Here is a 15812-nt window from a genome sequence, read left to right as displayed (position 1 = left end):
TTGCCCCATCCTCGTCGCCCCGCCCCTCACAAAGATGGCGCCTCCCGCCCTTCCGCCCGCCTCCCCTGGCAGGCGGCGGGAGCGGCGTTAATCCCGCCCCCCGCGGCCCCGCCCCGGAAGCGGCGCCGCTGATTGGCCCGTCCCGGGGGGCGGTGCCGGCGATTGGCGGGCGGCGGGCGGCGCGCGCTGTCGGCGGCGCGCGGGGGGCGCTGGGGGCCCGTGGTGCTTTGCCCGGCGCCATCCCCGGAGCCGCCCTCGCCCCCGTTGCCGGCGCCGCGGCGTCACCCGGCGGCGCTCCGGGCCACACAGCTGCGGGAAAGGGCTGGGGCCGGGCGGAGCCAGTGGCCGCGTTTCCCTCGCGACAAGCCGCCTGAGGCTCTGGGAAGATGCAGTTCTTTGGGCGGCTGCTGGACACCTTCAGCAGCGTCACGCAGATATTCTCCAACCCGTACCGCGTGAGGGAGGTGCCGGCCGCCGAGTACGCCGGTCATGCCTGCCTGCGGGAGGAGGGCAGGGTGGCCCTCTACAAGAACAGCCTCGCTCGCTCCTGGGACTGCCTGCTGGTGAATCCCCAGAGCCCGCAGGTCGCGTTCCGGTGAGTGACAGGCCTTTCGCCGTCCCTGCTGGCGTGGGAAACCAAAGACCCCACATTGCTGGTGTGGGGGCTGCCTCGAGGCCGCGGGTGTGGAGTGCTGCGTTGAAGCAGCAGGTGGGCTGGGAGGGGTGGAAGGCCCATGCGTGGGCTGGTGGAGGAGTTGCCGTCAAAACAGCTCGTGGAAACGGGACAGGGTCCAAACATTGTGACAACAGGCAGCTGTGATATAGTTCAGGGCATCTACAGGTGCACGTGCATTGTTCAGGAAAGGGGATGCTCACTTCCAGTGAAGTAGTCTCTCTGCTTCCCTTGGAACACGGATGACACTAGTTGAAAAAGAAATGAAAGTTCCCAGCACTGCTGTTTGGAAGAGAGCTGCTTCCCTCAGATACACGGGATTGGAGTTATTCCTTTGAGCAGGATGAACCCTGTGCTTGCTTTTCTCCAGGCTCTTCCAGCTGGACAACGAAGCAGATGCCCTGGTGTACTTTGAGCAATATGCCCGGCAGCTGCGCCCTTTCTACGAGAGCTCGTGCCAGCCCTTGTCCCTGGAGGAGCTCCAGCAGCTCAGCGACTGCCTCCGCAGCTACCCCAGCTGGTCCCCTGCACATATTGCTGTGGAGTTTGGCCGCCGGGAGAGCTTCCGGCACAACCACATCCAGAGGCAAGGAGCGAGGGGGTCTCCAGGGGGTCGGTGCTCAAGGAGCTTGGGAGGGCAGGCTGGGCTGGGCTTCGCTGTGGGAGCTGCCTGGCGGGTTTCAACCTGCTGCTGCAGAGCCCAGAGCCCTGGTGCTTGAGATAAAGGATTGAAGTGCCCTGCTAGAGACACTGGTTAGGTTATTGCAACCCTTGTGGAGCTGTTTTTTGGAGGGGGTTGCGCACTTTGTAAGCTGTGAGAGGGAAGGTACAGTAGGACTGTCTGGAAACAGTTTTTGGCCACAAGCCCTTGCTCTTCTTCCATAGTGAAGTTCTGTTGTAATTTAACCCCAGCCAGCAGCCAAGCCCCACACAGCCACTCCTCACTCCCCCACCAGCAGAAGCAGGGAAAGGATTGAAAGGGCAAAGGATAGAAAACTTGTGGGTTGAGATAACCCCATGAAAGGGGAAAGCAAAAGCCACGCACACAAGCAGAGTAAAACAAGGAATTGAATCACTGCTTCCCATGGGCAGGCAGGTGCACAGGCACCTCCAGGGCCCCATCACTCCGTGTGGTGGCTTGGGAAGACAAACACCATCACTCCAAAAGTCTGCCTCCGCTCCTCTATCCCCCAGTTTTATATAGTAAGCATGATGTCATATGGTCTGGAATATCCCTTTGGTCAGTTGGGGTCACCTGTCCTGGCAGTGTCTCCTCACAACCTCCCTTGCACCTCCTTACCCATGGGTCAGTATGAAAGCAGAAAAGGCCTTGGCTCAGGGTAAGCCCTGCTCAGCAATAACAAAAACATCTCTGTGTTGTCAGCTCCGTGTTCAGCACAAATCCAAAACACAGCCCCATACCAGCCACTGTGAAGAAAGTTAACTCTACCCCAGCCAAAACCAGCACAAGTTTACTGAGGGGAGACTGGTGAGGAGTTAGGGGACTGGAGGGCAAATGGCAGCACCATTGCCAGGTTGCTGACTGTAACCTGTCTCCTGCCTTCCTTTGAGCAGAAGGAGCTGATCCCATATGGAGGGCAGAAAAAGGAGCAGCGTGTCAGGGAGAGAGTCCGGGGCAGGGCTGCTTGCTGGCCCTTCCCTGTGCTCCTTCCCTGGCAAGAGGCTGGGCTTTCCTGAACCTCATGGTTCGCGCCAGATGGGGCAGATGTGGAAGGTACCTCTGTGTCAGCTCCTGGAGCAGCTGCTTGCCCTCCTCCCGTGGCCATTCCTGGGCCTCACGGCGAGTCCTCTCTTGCAGCTGCGTGAACAGCACGGACAGCGCGGATGGCTGCACCCCACTGCACCTGGCGTGCCGCAAGGGGGACATGGAGTGCCTGCTGGAGCTGCTGGAGTGCCACGCGCGGGTGGACATCACTGACAGGAACGGGGAGACTGTTTTCCACTATGCTGTGCGAGGGAGCAACCCCCAGATCATTGAGGTGGGAGTGACTTCTGCTCTGGGAGAAGGTGGGACCAGAAGAGGTTTTCTCTGTGCTGTGAGGAGAGGGATGGGAAAACAGCTGCAGATAGGGGAAGAGAAAGTCAGTTCCCTCTGTTGAGTTATTGCCTGAGCCTGATTTCAGCCTCTTCTATCCCATCTTTACTGGTGCTGTTTCCCATATTCAGAGTGCAGATTCCACCCTGCACTAGAACAAGGACGTTAATCAAGTTTCCTCAGAAAGCATCCTTCACTGCTATTTGCATCAGGCCTTCATCCTGCCTTTCCTCAGGCCCGTGGCTGTTCCTTCCCTCTCTCCTCTGAGCAGGGTGTTTGGTTTTGGGCAGAGTGCTCCTGTAGGGAAGTGTGTGTTGAGACTGCTGTGGGGGATCACATTGCCCACAAGCTGAAGGACAGTTTCGGAGCTGCCCTGGGCTGTCCTGAGCTGCAGGACCTGCTGTTTGAACTGAGTGGCCTTGTGTGGGGGACAGTTATCAGAGCCTCAAGGCAGAGACAGTCCAAAGTTGTAGGTGTTCTTGATGGCTGAGAACTGCTGGGCAGAGTGATGGGGTTTATGAGGGCATGGGTGACCTTCCACCTGGTTCCTGAGGTCTGTCAGCTCCCCAAGACTTGGTGTGAGCCTGAGACTGACTTCCCCACAGCTGCAACCCCCACATTTGCCCAATACCTGTTGTGACACCTCTCCGTCTGCCTACCAGTCTGTGTTAGAGTTTCCTAATGCATGATGAGGTAGGGATGAGGATCAGGGCTTGCCATGCTGTGGAGTGGGCAGTTAGGAACTTTGTATTAAAAAGATATCCTCTTCTTTATTTCTCTGGTGGCATCAACTTGGCTTGTTGTCTGATCTATCTTGTGTTTGTTTCTTTTCTCCATTGATTCCTTGCTAAACCAAAGAAAAGAACCTAAATTCTCACTTCTCATGTGTGCACCAGGGCTTCCCCAGTGTGGCAGTGGGGTATTTTTGTGCAACAGACCAGTCATCACAAAACAGATCTACAGTTTACAGGGAGCAGGGATGGAGAGGACAGGCTGTAGCATTGTGAGGGGTCCAGTGCTCCAGAGTGTGTCCTCAGAGCTCAGGAAGAGAGATGATGCTCTTCCATGTTTGTCTGTCTGTTTATTTATCTACTGTCTCCTCCTTCCAGCTCCTGGGCAAAACCCCAACTACTGGCTTGGATCACCTGAGCAACGATGGGCTGACAGCTCTGCACCTCGCGTGCCAGCTGGGCAAGGAGGACATGGTTCGGTCCCTGCTGAAGTGCCGTGCCAGCTGCAGCGTCGTGGGCACGCTGGGCTACCCCATCCACACAGCACTGAAGTTCTCTCAGAAGGGGTAGGTGTAGTCTCCCCTCCAGTCTGGGGACCCGTGTGCTTGCTCAGCCATTGCCCAGGGCTGTGCTCAGTAGGACAGGTCTCATGTGTAGTCATTGGCAGAAGAACAGGGAAGTGCTGGTATGGGAAAGAAAGAAATGCTTTCAGAATAAAACCTTTTTTTCCTTGAATTATTACATTATTCAGTATCAGACATCGGGAGAAAGGCACAGATTTAAAAAGATGTATTTGTGAAATACGTTTTCTCAGAACGAGCTGTTGGAAGATGATTGACTGATGCTTAGTATTAATTGCTGTACCTCTGTCTTTGAGTGCTCTGATCCTAATAAGCTTTCATTTCAAAGCCTAGTTTTCCCTATCTCCTGTAGGGCAGAGATACTCTTGACTCTTAATAACACACTCTGGAACTGAATCAAAAGAGGCACAATATTTACTCCCTGTTTTCTTTGGAGAAATTCGATGCCCTTTGTATATGCTTTGTAATACTTAATGTTCACAGAGTGTCCAAGCTCTACAAACAGGGCTTTCAAGGCAACACTAGCTGCTGGTAGCTGATTTTTAAGCATTTTGAAAAGTACTTCCCAACATTAGAGACACATTCACAAGTCCAAAATGGGCATAGGTCACTGAGGTTGTGCTGGGGCTCCATCTCTTGTGCAGGGTTTGTTTGCTGGTAGTGGAGAGGGCATGCTTATTTCATAAGTCTGCTTACCCTGTTTTCTAAGCATCAGATATTGGTCTATTCACCACAGGTGTGGTTTTTTACTCATAGGGAAGTACATAGATTCTTAATTTCAGCAAGTATTTGACTATTATAGTTCTATGCCCATGTTTCCGTGGAAAGAGAGGAGAAGAATTTTGCTTCTCAGGTTTGGAGAGTTTCCAGAAATGCCATATTCCTGTATTAGAGAAGCACTCAGATGCTGCTCCACAACTTGTAATTGGGAAGAGGTTCTCCTGCTCCCAACACTGTTTGGCTTGTATGCTTCCTGTTGTGCCCACGCTTTCTGTGAAGAGAAAAACAAAAGTGCAGCTGAGGAACTTGCAGGTGTTGCAGAGACCGTGCTGCTGCTGCAGGGTTTCCTGGTTTTCCTCTGGGCAGAAGGCAGGTGGTGATGTGAGTGGAGGTCTTGAGCCAAGACAGCAGCCATCCATCCTGTCATCTCACTGTCTTTCCCAGGTGTGCCCAGGCCATCCTCGAGGCAGATGCCAGCCAGGTTTGCTCCAAGGACCCACGCTATGAAGCCACTCCCCTGCACTGGGCGAAGAAGGCAGAGGTAGATGGAGCCAGTCCATGGGGAGGGCCTGTGCTGCTCCCCAGCACCCAGTTAATTCCTCCTTTGGCTGACCTGTCCCTTTCCAAGTGCACGTGCAGAGCCCTGGGAGTGTCAGAGCCCAGCCAGCAGCCCAGTGTTTGATTCTCTTTGTGCCAGTCAGTGCTGTTTGCCACAGGGAATAGAGCAGGGGAGCCTTGCAGTGAAATAAACTGGTGGGCTCATCCCTAGTGTTTCATCCATGGCTGTGAAACTGCCAGCTTGTCCCTTTTCCCTTTTGTTGGGGAAATTGCAGCACTGTCCCTCCCGTTGCCCCTGGAGGGAGCTCTCTTCTCATTACCTCCCAGTTTCCTGGGAGCAAACAGAGCGATGCCTTAGAAACTGCAGGGGAAGCATGAGGTAGGCATGGAGTGGTGGCACGTGGGTGAAAGTCCATGTCCTGCCAGACCCGGGCAGGATGGTATGATGATATGCCATGCTGGAGCACCTGAATGATACTTGTTGCAAGCAGAGGGCATTGCTGTAGCAGGGCTCTTTTCCCTTCCTGCAGTATCCCTTACTCTCAGAAGTGTCCTGTGGAGTTTCAGAGCAGACTTAAATTTGCTTGGCTTATAAAGAGAAGCTCAGAAGGCAGAAGTTTTCCTTTCAGTCTCCAAGGATCCTGGCCTGAGTAGGAGCTGTTTTTTTCTCCATTGATCTGAGCCAGTCATCATAGTTTGTGTGAACCCCAAAGCATCCAGAAGCTCTAGCCAGACTGTGCAGCCCCCAACTAGTTCTGTGGGAAAAGACAGAGAAGCCCCAGTGCTTGGAACAATTCAGCTGGCATCTGCCAGCCAACTGTATCCAGGCTAAGTGTCCCTCCTCTTCCCGCGCTTTGCTTGCCTTGGGACCTGCATGGTGTGAGTGCCCAGCTGTTTGTCCTCACGACTGCTTTCTCTCTTCTGATCCCTGCTCGCTCGGGCGCAGATGACACGGCTGCTGCTGGAGTACGGCTCCGAGGTGAACGCGAGCAGCCGCACGGCCGACATGGCTCTGCACATTGCGGTGCAGAGGGGCCGCCTGGACTGCGCCATGGTCCTGCTGACACACGGCGCCCACACCAACGCCCGGGGACACGATGGCAACACCCCGCTGCACCTGGCCATGAAGGTGTGTGTTCTGCAGAGGCTGCTGGGAAGGAGGGGCGATTTTCTTGAAGAGTTGAGATAGGGACGGAGTCCTTTAAAATTCTGGCTATTTCACGTGGTGTTCCCTTGTGGATGCTTTGGCTGATGAAAAGGGGAGGGAAGGAATGAGAAATCATGTAAGTGGCTCTTGACTGAGCTTTCTTTTGTTCCCTAGCATGATCACCTGGATATGATCAAAGCAATCATCGTGTTTGGAGGAGATGTTGAAATTCCCAATGATTTCGGGGAGACACCAGGGCTGTTGGCAGCCAGGAGCAGCAAAGGTGAGGGAGCATGTCAGCAGCCTTACAGGATGAACCCAGCATCCTGTCTCCCCTTGGGGGCCAAAACAGTGTCTTGGGGAGAGGTGAAAACATGCCATGCACAGGTGATGCTTCTCCAACATGCTTTCCCAGCTTCTAGTTGCTCACATACTAGGCACTTACTTTGCTAGCAGCATAGGCTTTGTATTAATAGCCCTTGATGAATTTCTCTTCTGTGACACAGAGATGCAAGAGGAAAAGCTGGCACGCCCTCCCCCTTTTTCAGGTCACTATGTCAGGCACTGCAGGCTCACAACAAGATGATGTAGCACTGCTGAACCACCCAGGCGCAGGCAGACACAGGCAGTTCTCCAGGGCAAGAAGTGTGTGGCACACACCCTCGAAGCTGCACAGCAGTGGATACTCCTGCTATGTACAAGTCCTGCTGCCTGGTGTTTGGGGAGAGATACCTGGGACGTGTTTTGCCCTTCCCCAGGTCATCCCAGAGGCTTTGTGAGGGTCTAGCCCGCTGTGAACTCAGCGGAGCACGTTCTCCCGTGGTGTGCGCGTGCACTGATTCTCTTTCTGATCTGTAACTCCCCCTTCGTCACCTAAGGTGCGAACCGGAAAGTGCTCTTAGACCTGCTGCAAACTGTAGGGACCGAACGCTGCCACCCACCACCCAACCCTGACTCCCCAAGCCTGGCACCATCTGCCGCCTCCTTCCTGGAAGGCCAACCTTCCTCGCGGAGCAACCTCAACAGCTTAGGTAACGCCTTCCCTGGCCCTCCCTCGCTCTTCTCCCTTCTTGCTTCACAATGCTGTCTCAGACCTCTTCTTCAGACGGGCTGTGCTCTGGGAACTGTCAAAGCTCTCACTTCTGGTGACTCTGTGGTGGCTCTGTCCTCATTCACCTTTTGCAGGATCTTGTCTCTCTTCTCTGCTTTTCCTGTTAAGTGTATTCTAAACTCTTGTACTCAAAACATTTGTTTTATAGACCTGACACAATGTAGCTCTGTAAAAAGAGAGACTGCCTGCCTCAGCTCTCTGGAAGAGGGGGCACCTAGTTACCTGCATGTACTTTATCCACTGGGTCATGTATAGAAGGGAAGGTACTTGCTGGTCTGCCTTGAGGACCTCCCAGTGTTGTGTTGGGCACAAGGAGATTTAGAAGTGTCACTTATTCAGATCCTGGAGGCCAGCAGCTGAGAGAGGGAAAGGGTGAAGCCTGAGGGTATGCAACCTTGATCACTGGGTTTGTTACGCATAGGAAAAGCCTACCTTGGGACATATGATTGTGTTGAATCTTGTGGTCTATGCTGTCCTGACTGTGTGAATAAGCACATGGATCTGTTCTAAGTGAGGGGCTTTCTGCCTTTAGGGAGCTCCAGAGCTGAGGCAGAGGCAACAAGAGGGGTTGTGGACTAGGCAGTGGGGGAGTTGACTTGGAGGGTCATGAGAAAAGCATGCAAGCAGCTAACATCTGCTTGTGGACCACTTCCCATCTCAGGCTGGAGGTATTCTTTGCAAAGGCTCTCCTGTGAGGCTACAGGACAATCATGGAATGTGTGTCTGTGTCACCACAAATCTCACTGGCTGCTGACACCAGGACTTTCTTTTCACTGTACCCTGGTGAAGGCAACCCATGCCCAGTTTCAGCTCTGATGCACTGACAGAGCAAAACCCTTTTTTATCATGGACTCTAGCCCTTGAAGAAACTCCTCATTGCATTCATTGTTGTCCACAGCCACCTTCTGGCCTGGGTGCTGGCAGGAGTATGTAACTTCTCTCCCCCTGTTCTTTCTTCTTTTGGTTTCGCAGGCTGGCTTCTGACCTAGCCTGGATTGGTGCCCTGCACCCAGGGTGGCCTGGGTGAACGCCAGCTGAGGGGTAATGACAAGTCACCCTGTCCTCACAGCTTTCCTGCCTAGGCTACTTTGAGGAGTAGATTTAGGTTTTATCTTAACAGCTTGCAGTAAACTGCGTAGTGGGCACGCTGCTGGGCTCTGCCTTCTCTCACCCTCCATGCACATCATCTGCTTCTCCAGATCCTGTCTTTTCTGGTGCATCTCCAGCTGCCCACTCTAAAGGATGGTGTTGCTGTCCCTTGGTGTGGAGTTAAATTTGGGGGGTACCTGTTGGCTCTGGGTAAGATGGCTTGTGTCTCCTGCAAGGACCTTTTTTCGATGGGGAAGGGAGTTGGATATTCTCTCTGTGTTTATTATGTTTATTGGTTATCACACTGGTGATCTCTAATTTTTTTTTTTTTTCATTTTGCGTGTTCATGACCCTCTAGGGTACAAGGACCTTCTGTATATTTCCACAACGCTCGGACAGTTTCTGAAGGCACCAGATGTTGTGGACACGCCCATTGAGGCTAGAAGAAAGTAAGTGAGGAACAGCTTCTGTCCAGGTTCCTGTGCAACTTGAAGGTGAAATCCATGTGTGAATTCTCCCTCCTGCACCCATGGGGATGGCATCCTCAGAGCTGACATTGTTTCATGCCCATCAACATTGCAGTTTTTGCCAGCGTGTTTTAAGAAGTCTCTGTTTCCATAAATGATCCCTGCCTGTCCTGTCTGGAGCTGCAGTATAGCCTGAGATCAGAAGGTGAAACCCTGCTCTGTCCTTCTCCTGTGCCACTGGGCATCTAACACTGTTTTGGCTTTGTGATTTCCCTGTCTCCACACACTGCCCTGATGTTCATTCACTCAGCTCCTCTGCGCTGTCTTGGCAGTGCCTGCACCTTGCCGTGGAGTGGAGGAGGAGTTGGCACTGAGGTGCTGCTGGCAGGATTTAGGTCTGTCTGCTTTTTTATTTATGACACAACACCCATTACTGTGTAGTAAGGGACTGGGGACTCTCTCTCTGGTGTAAAGGTTAGAGATGGCTATGCAAGAGCAAAGGATGTTGCACCAGCTCTGACAAGGCTTATTGAACATGTCTTATTTGCACCTGAGAAGGCACTTCTGGATTGATTTATTCACTGATTACACTGTCTGCAGCAATCTACTTACTGGCATAGCTTCCTGTCCCCAGGGCCATGTTCCCACAGAGTGTTCTGTGGTTTGTAATCTGTCCCACGGCTCCCAGTCATCTGTGTGTGTCTCTCTCCAGTCAGGACCGGCTCCTGTGCTTGGATGGAGGGGGCATCCGGGGCCTTGTGCTCATCCAGCTTCTCCTGGCTATTGAAAAGGCCGCGGGCCGTCCCATTCGTGAGATTTTTGACTGGATCGCAGGGACCAGCACTGGAGGGATCTTGGCGCTGGCTATTGTACATGGTAAGGACATAATGGGTCCCTTCCTGCTCCGGTGGGCCCGAGTGTTCCTCTTGGGGGAGCAGATGTGTGGTGGGAGCCGCCTCTCTGAGTCCCAACTGAGATATTTTTCTGTCTGCCAGAGGAGGGAAGGGATGTTCCTTAGTAAAGGAAAGCCTAGACCTGGCTTTGCGCTTACTTCTCATGTCAGCTGGCTTTGAGCAGCTTTCTGCGTTTCGGGGAGTGCATGGTGGCAGAGTTCAATGTTCTGTTCTTCCTGTGCTCTCCCCAGAGGCTGTAGAGCAAGGTGGTTGATACATTCTGGTAATGGGAAGCTGCTCCAAGCTTGCTCTTCCTCTGTAATCCTTCCCAGTCATGCTGCTGAGAACCAAGCAGATGACAGGCAGCTTGGGAAGGGGATTGGATTGGGAGTGATGCCTCCCATCTCCCACTTGTCCTGGGAAGTCCTTGCTCTGATTTGTTCTTGTGCTGTTTGTTCTCTGTGCCTTTCCTCCCACCCCCTGCTCCTGCCAACCCTGTTGCCCGTCTCAGGAAAGTCCATGGACTACATGCGCTGCCTGTACTTCCGCATGAAGGACATGGTGTTCCGGGGGTCTCGGCCCTACGAGTCGGAGCCCCTGGATGAGTTCTTGAAGAAGGAATTTGGGGAAAACACCAAAATGACAGATGTCCGAAAACCCAAGTAAGTCCCGCCTTGGGCTGTGCTGGTTGATGCTGTCCCACATGTGCTCTAGACCTGTCTCAGCAGGGATGCTCAGCCTCTCCTTAGAGCAGATCTGGGGGAGTGTGATGTGCAGGCTTTTGAAACCATAAGGTTTTTTTTCCATTTTACTCTTATTCTCTCATGTCTGCTTCCCCAGGGTTATGGTGACAGGGACATTGTGTGACCGACAGCCAGCTGAGCTCCACCTTTTCCGGAATTACCCTGTACCAGAGACAAAACGCTCCACTGAATACATGACAAGTGCATCTTTCCAACCACTCACTCGGCCAGAAGGTAAATGGAAGTCCAGCTGGTTGTTTGAGGAGGTTTCATCCCTCAGAGACAGATTTCATATTCTTCCTCCTATTGCTCTAAAAATCAGGGTGTCCCAGCAATGGCTCAGCCCTGGTCTTGACTTGTAACTAGGTCCTAGTGATGGTTCCTATTTCTCCTATCTCCTTTGCCCTTGGCTTCTCTTGTACCAGGAACAGGGGCTGGCTGGTGAGGTTCATGAGGAAGGGGTCTGCTGGAGGAGTCCTGCATACAGTCAGTACCTTTCCCTGGGCTCTCACAGAAAAACATGGAAAAGCCATGTAACCAAGGTGTGCAGCCCCCTCCAGCATGCTGCCTTGTCTGGCACACATAAACAACTGGGTCAATATTAAAATAGCAGCAAGGAAATGGATAGAGAGTGAATTTGACCCAGGATATGTAAAAAGTGGTGAGAACATCTTTTAAAGCCCCGCAGAGTCATCCTGTGCATCCAAGCAGAAGCCCTGCTGTTGGGAGAAAGAGGCACAACCATGTAGGGCAGGGTTTCCTGGGATTGCAAGCCATCCTGATTTGCGTTGGTGGAGCTGGGGTACTTTTTGTGCACAGCAGAGTTGCTGCAAGAGGCCTTTTGCTCTCTGTCCCTGCAGAGCAGCTCGTGTGGCGTGCTGCCCGCTGCAGCGGTGCGGCTCCCACTTATTTCCGGCCCATCGGCCGCTTCCTGGATGGAGGGCTGCTGGCCAACAACCCCACCCTTGATGCTATGGCAGAGATCCATGAGTACAACAAGACACTGATCAAAAAGGTGAGGCAAATCCTAGTCTTGACTGGTTACTGGAATTTTTTGGCCCCCTCTTGAAGAGGAAGAGGGTTTGAGAGTGGATGCATCTTAGTGGATAAACTAGTTAGAGGTGCAGTGCCCTAAAAGGGAGTGTATGGAGGGGGATATGTGTTGGGAATAGTGGCTGGGAGGTGAGATGCCTCTTCTGACAAGGGTGTGAGAGGGGGAGACAGTATCATCAGCCTCTCCTTGCTACTTTGAACAAGGATGATTCAGTTGATAGTTTTATGTGGCCCTTGACATGGGTCTGCAGGACCTTTTTCTGCCAAAAAATAAATGAAGAAGACAAGGGTAGAGTACTCTGCAAGGCTGAAGAGTGAATGCCTTCTGTGGTGTGGCAAGTTCTTCAAAAAGATGAATAACCAGTGGCAGCTATTGCTCCCTGTAGCTGAAAGGGGAGGTGTGTTGCCAAAAGACTGAAGAGTTGGGCTGTTTCATCTGGTCCTAGGACTCATCTCTGGGGGAATCCCATGGGTTCAGGTGTGGTCAGGGGAGAGGGGACAGAACAGTGCAACTGTTGAAGTCCTGTGGGTTACAGCTGTCTCACCAGGCTGTACTTAGGGGGAGGATGGGGGAAGGAAAGGCTGCTGAGCCTTTTGCCTTGGCTTTCAGAGCTTCCCCAGGAAGCTGCTGTGAAAGACATGCTCCACTTTCATTGTTGGTCCTTGCAAACAGATCTTTTCTTTGTCCTCAGGGTCAGAAGCATGAAGTAAGAAAATTGGGGTTGGTGGTCTCCCTGGGGACAGGGAAGCCTCCTCAGGTCCCAGTGAGCTCTGTGGATGTTTTCCGCCCCTCAAACCCTTGGGAGTTGGCAAAGACCGTCTTTGGGGCCAGGGAGCTTGGCAAGATGGTGGTGGATTGTGTGAGTACTGGGAGGAGGGGATGGCGAAAGACCCCTGGGGTTGCTTGCATGGAGGGAGAAAAGGTTTCCAGGTTCCAGCTTCCTCCTTTTGGAAGTAAATTCTATTTCCTTGGAACTGCTCTGACATGGATGTAGTGGGTAACGTAAGAATTGCAGGAGCACAGCAGGCCTGAAGACCTGTCTGATTCTTTGGGGTTTCGAGTGCCCCAAAGGACACTCATCCCCAAGGGATATTCTTGCAGCTGAAAGGAGCTAAGGACAGGATGGTGGTCAAGTGACTCTTAGAAACATTTGCAGGTGTGAGTTTGTGAAACTCATATCTTTCCTGGAAGCATTGCTTATCATCTGAGCAACCTGGGGAAAAAAAAAAAAAAAAAAAAAAAAAAGCCTCAGAAAACAGCAACTCTTTTTTTTTTAGAAAAGCTTTGTTTTCCCCACTGGGGAAATCAGTAAATACTAAAGAAGTGGGAGAGTCACTAATAAAAACCAGTAGTTGCAAGTTGTGGTTAGGAGTGTGTAGTTGGCATATGCACTTGTGTGCTTCAGGAAGATCATCGTTAAATGTTGTGCATGAAAACACTCTAAATGGATGAAAGCTAGGAAGATCAGAACTGGAGTTCTGACTATGATCTTAATTCTGTTGCTTTATCTCCTTTTTAGCTTCCTGAAGTGAGAAAATGCCCAGAGTCCCTCTGCTTTCCCTGTCTTTTACCTCAGGGCTCCCAGGGAAGCTGTCCCAGGATAGCCCAGTAAGCCTGCAGTAATCACAGGCTCTGCTGTACAAGGCTTGGACAGAACAGATACAGATGAAATCCCAAGGAGACTGTCATTAAGGTCATCCTGGGAGTTTCCTTGAGGCAATCCACTCCGTGCTGTGACATATAAAGGGTTTGTAGGGTGCAATTCTTGTGTCCCAAGCATCAGGAGCACTGTTCTTATGTTAGAAAAGAAAAAGAAAAGCCACCCCACTCTTGGTGGCGAGCAGTGCCATCCAGGACGCACTTGCTCCTGTTTTTTGCTCTCCCTCTGCGCCTTGTGCAGTTGGACTTGGTGCCAGGGAAGCCTCTTGTAGGCAGGGGAAGAGCAGCCAGGCTGTAACTGCGGGCCTGTTTCTCCTGCAGTGCACTGACGCAGATGGCCCAGCTGTGGATCGTGCCAGGGCCTGGTGTGAGATGACGGATGTGCGGTATTTCCGGTAGGAGCTTCCTTTCCGCTCGCTTGCACAGACCTATTTTTATCCCTCTCGCTTCGGACCTGGCTGTGGTGTGCGTCATCCCAAATGGCATCCCCTCCAGTGGCACGCCTGCCCAGACCTGTCCCCTGCCCCCTGCACATGCCTCAGTGACGTGATGGAGCACGTCTTGGCCCTCCACATGAACTGAGGCACCCAGCACGCCTGGCCTGGGCCAGTTAGGGGAGGCTTGGGGGTGTTGTCTTGCATGGTGCTTTGGGATGTGCATCCTGCCCTGTTCCGCCTCTCACAGCCTGTTTTGGACTTGTCATACGTGCTTGTGTTTAGCACATGTCCCTCATGTGCTGCGGTTGCTTCACTGTGGCTCCACCTTGAGTGTGGCTGGGCCTTGAAGGAGGGAGCAGGCCTCTGCTCTGCAAGCCTGGCAGATCCAGCGCCAGCGAGCACCCCAGCAGCGGGAGCCGCTTGGTGGAAGTGTCCTGCTCGGCAGGCTCGTGCCTGGTCGCCTCCGTGTCTGTGCCCAGCTGGTGATGCTGTCTCGCTGCCCTTAGGCTCAGCCCTCAGCTGCACACAGAGGTGATGCTGGACGAGGTGAACGACGCCGTGCTGGTGAACGCTCTCTGGGACACCCAGCTCTACATCTACCAGCAGCGGGAGCAGCTGGAGCAGCTGGTGCAACATCTCTGCCGATGACTGACCTGGAGGTGCCCGTTCTGCGTCCCGAAGGCAAGGAGCAGCGGACACTGAAATGGCTCAGATCTGCCCGTGAGCCAAGGTGTTGAGGTGGGGGAGAGACTAGTACTACTCAAGAGGAATTAATATTTAATAGACAGCAGTGCACATACACATGTATTCCCAGACACAGTATGTATGACATGTATGATAGCTGTAAAATGCTGACAGTTATCTTTGTGCTGTAACCCCATCTCCACTGCCCTGCTTGGTTTTGCTGCACTGCTCTCTGACCCAGAATCCACAGCCCTCACCTACTTGTCTTGAGCTGTAGCAGCTGGGATGTCTCTTGTCTGTGCAGTACCTTCACTGACAAAGCACCGTGCACCTTCCCATGTCACAGAACAGGCCTAGGCCTGATAAAGCTTCAGGGATTGCTTGGCCCACTGGGGCCAAGGTATTTCAGAGTGTATAGTATGGGAAAAAGGAATTATTTTTCCCTCAACACCCAGTTTGAAGGGGAGCAGAAATGCTGCAACTTTTTGCAGTAGGTATGATGCAGAATGTTGCTACTGGCCTTGGGAGAAGGGCAAGCCTTTCCTGAGACAGTTGTCTTCTGCAGCATCTTCTCCTTCTCCCTCTGAGATGGGCTGGCAACACAGTACTGACTGTGCCTGGGGAGGGAGAGACTCCCCCACCCAGGACTTTATTGTGCCACTGATTTGCTGTGCTACACCTTGCTCAGGGGCTGAGATGTGAAAGCCTGTCTTTACTCACAGCAAGTTCAGTGGAAGGGACAAGAGCCTTGGCTTCATAGAGACCTCATTTCTCTTTATTCTAAAATAATTTAAAATGAAACTGAAATGCTCTGAGATCGGTTCCCGCCAAAGAAGCCAACCCTGTGACAACTTGGATCTACTTTTTTCTTATGAGTGGAAATTCTACTGTGATTGCTGCACCACTCAGTGTTTCTGCAGTAATTTTTGCATATTTATAAATAATTTATGTATCTATTTGGAGGCGTTTTGAGGAGTAACCTGGAAAACTGAATTTTTAATCATTTTCTTTTGAGTGAATGGACTGCTGCTGCCTGTTTCTGTGAGAAACTAATATGTCCTAAAATAAAGAGGGATTTGCATTTGGTTCCAATGTTGTGCAGTCCATGGTTGTCTTGTCTCTCTCCATCCTACAAGTTCCCAGAGGGGTTCTAGGCTTGCTGACTCTGAATTTCTTACAGGTAGAAAATCAGAAAAAGGGCTCCTTGAG

The 15812-nt window shown here is 52.3% G+C and overlaps 1 protein-coding gene across 2 annotated transcripts; it reads left to right on the top strand.

Moving 5' to 3' along the window:
- Window positions 1-179: 179 nt before the first annotated feature.
- On the top strand, window positions 180-15695 carry PLA2G6 (phospholipase A2 group VI). 2 transcript variants are annotated; one of them, XM_082280672.1, is made up of 16 exons: window positions 180-595; window positions 1044-1259; window positions 2493-2673; window positions 3839-4026; window positions 5206-5302; window positions 6266-6448; window positions 6641-6749; window positions 7345-7497; window positions 9025-9115; window positions 9846-10009; window positions 10538-10688; window positions 10867-11003; window positions 11630-11784; window positions 12515-12682; window positions 13804-13877; window positions 14426-15695. In XM_082280672.1, exons 1-16 carry the CDS (start codon window positions 387-389, stop codon window positions 14565-14567), a joined length of 2418 nt encoding a protein of 805 aa, XP_082136798.1. In that variant the 5' UTR covers window positions 180-386; the 3' UTR covers window positions 14568-15695. The 2 variants fall into 2 exon arrangements, with proteins under 2 accessions (XP_082136798.1, XP_082136799.1); XM_082280673.1 differs by lacking the exon at window positions 7345-7497.
- Window positions 15696-15812: the final 117 nt, after the last annotated feature.

Source organism: Coloeus monedula (assembly GCF_965178545.1).
Source record: "Coloeus monedula genome assembly, chromosome: 4".
In the NCBI taxonomy this organism is placed as follows: Eukaryota; Metazoa; Chordata; class Aves; order Passeriformes; family Corvidae; genus Coloeus; species Coloeus monedula.
This window is presented reverse-complemented; position numbering and strand designations above follow the sequence as displayed.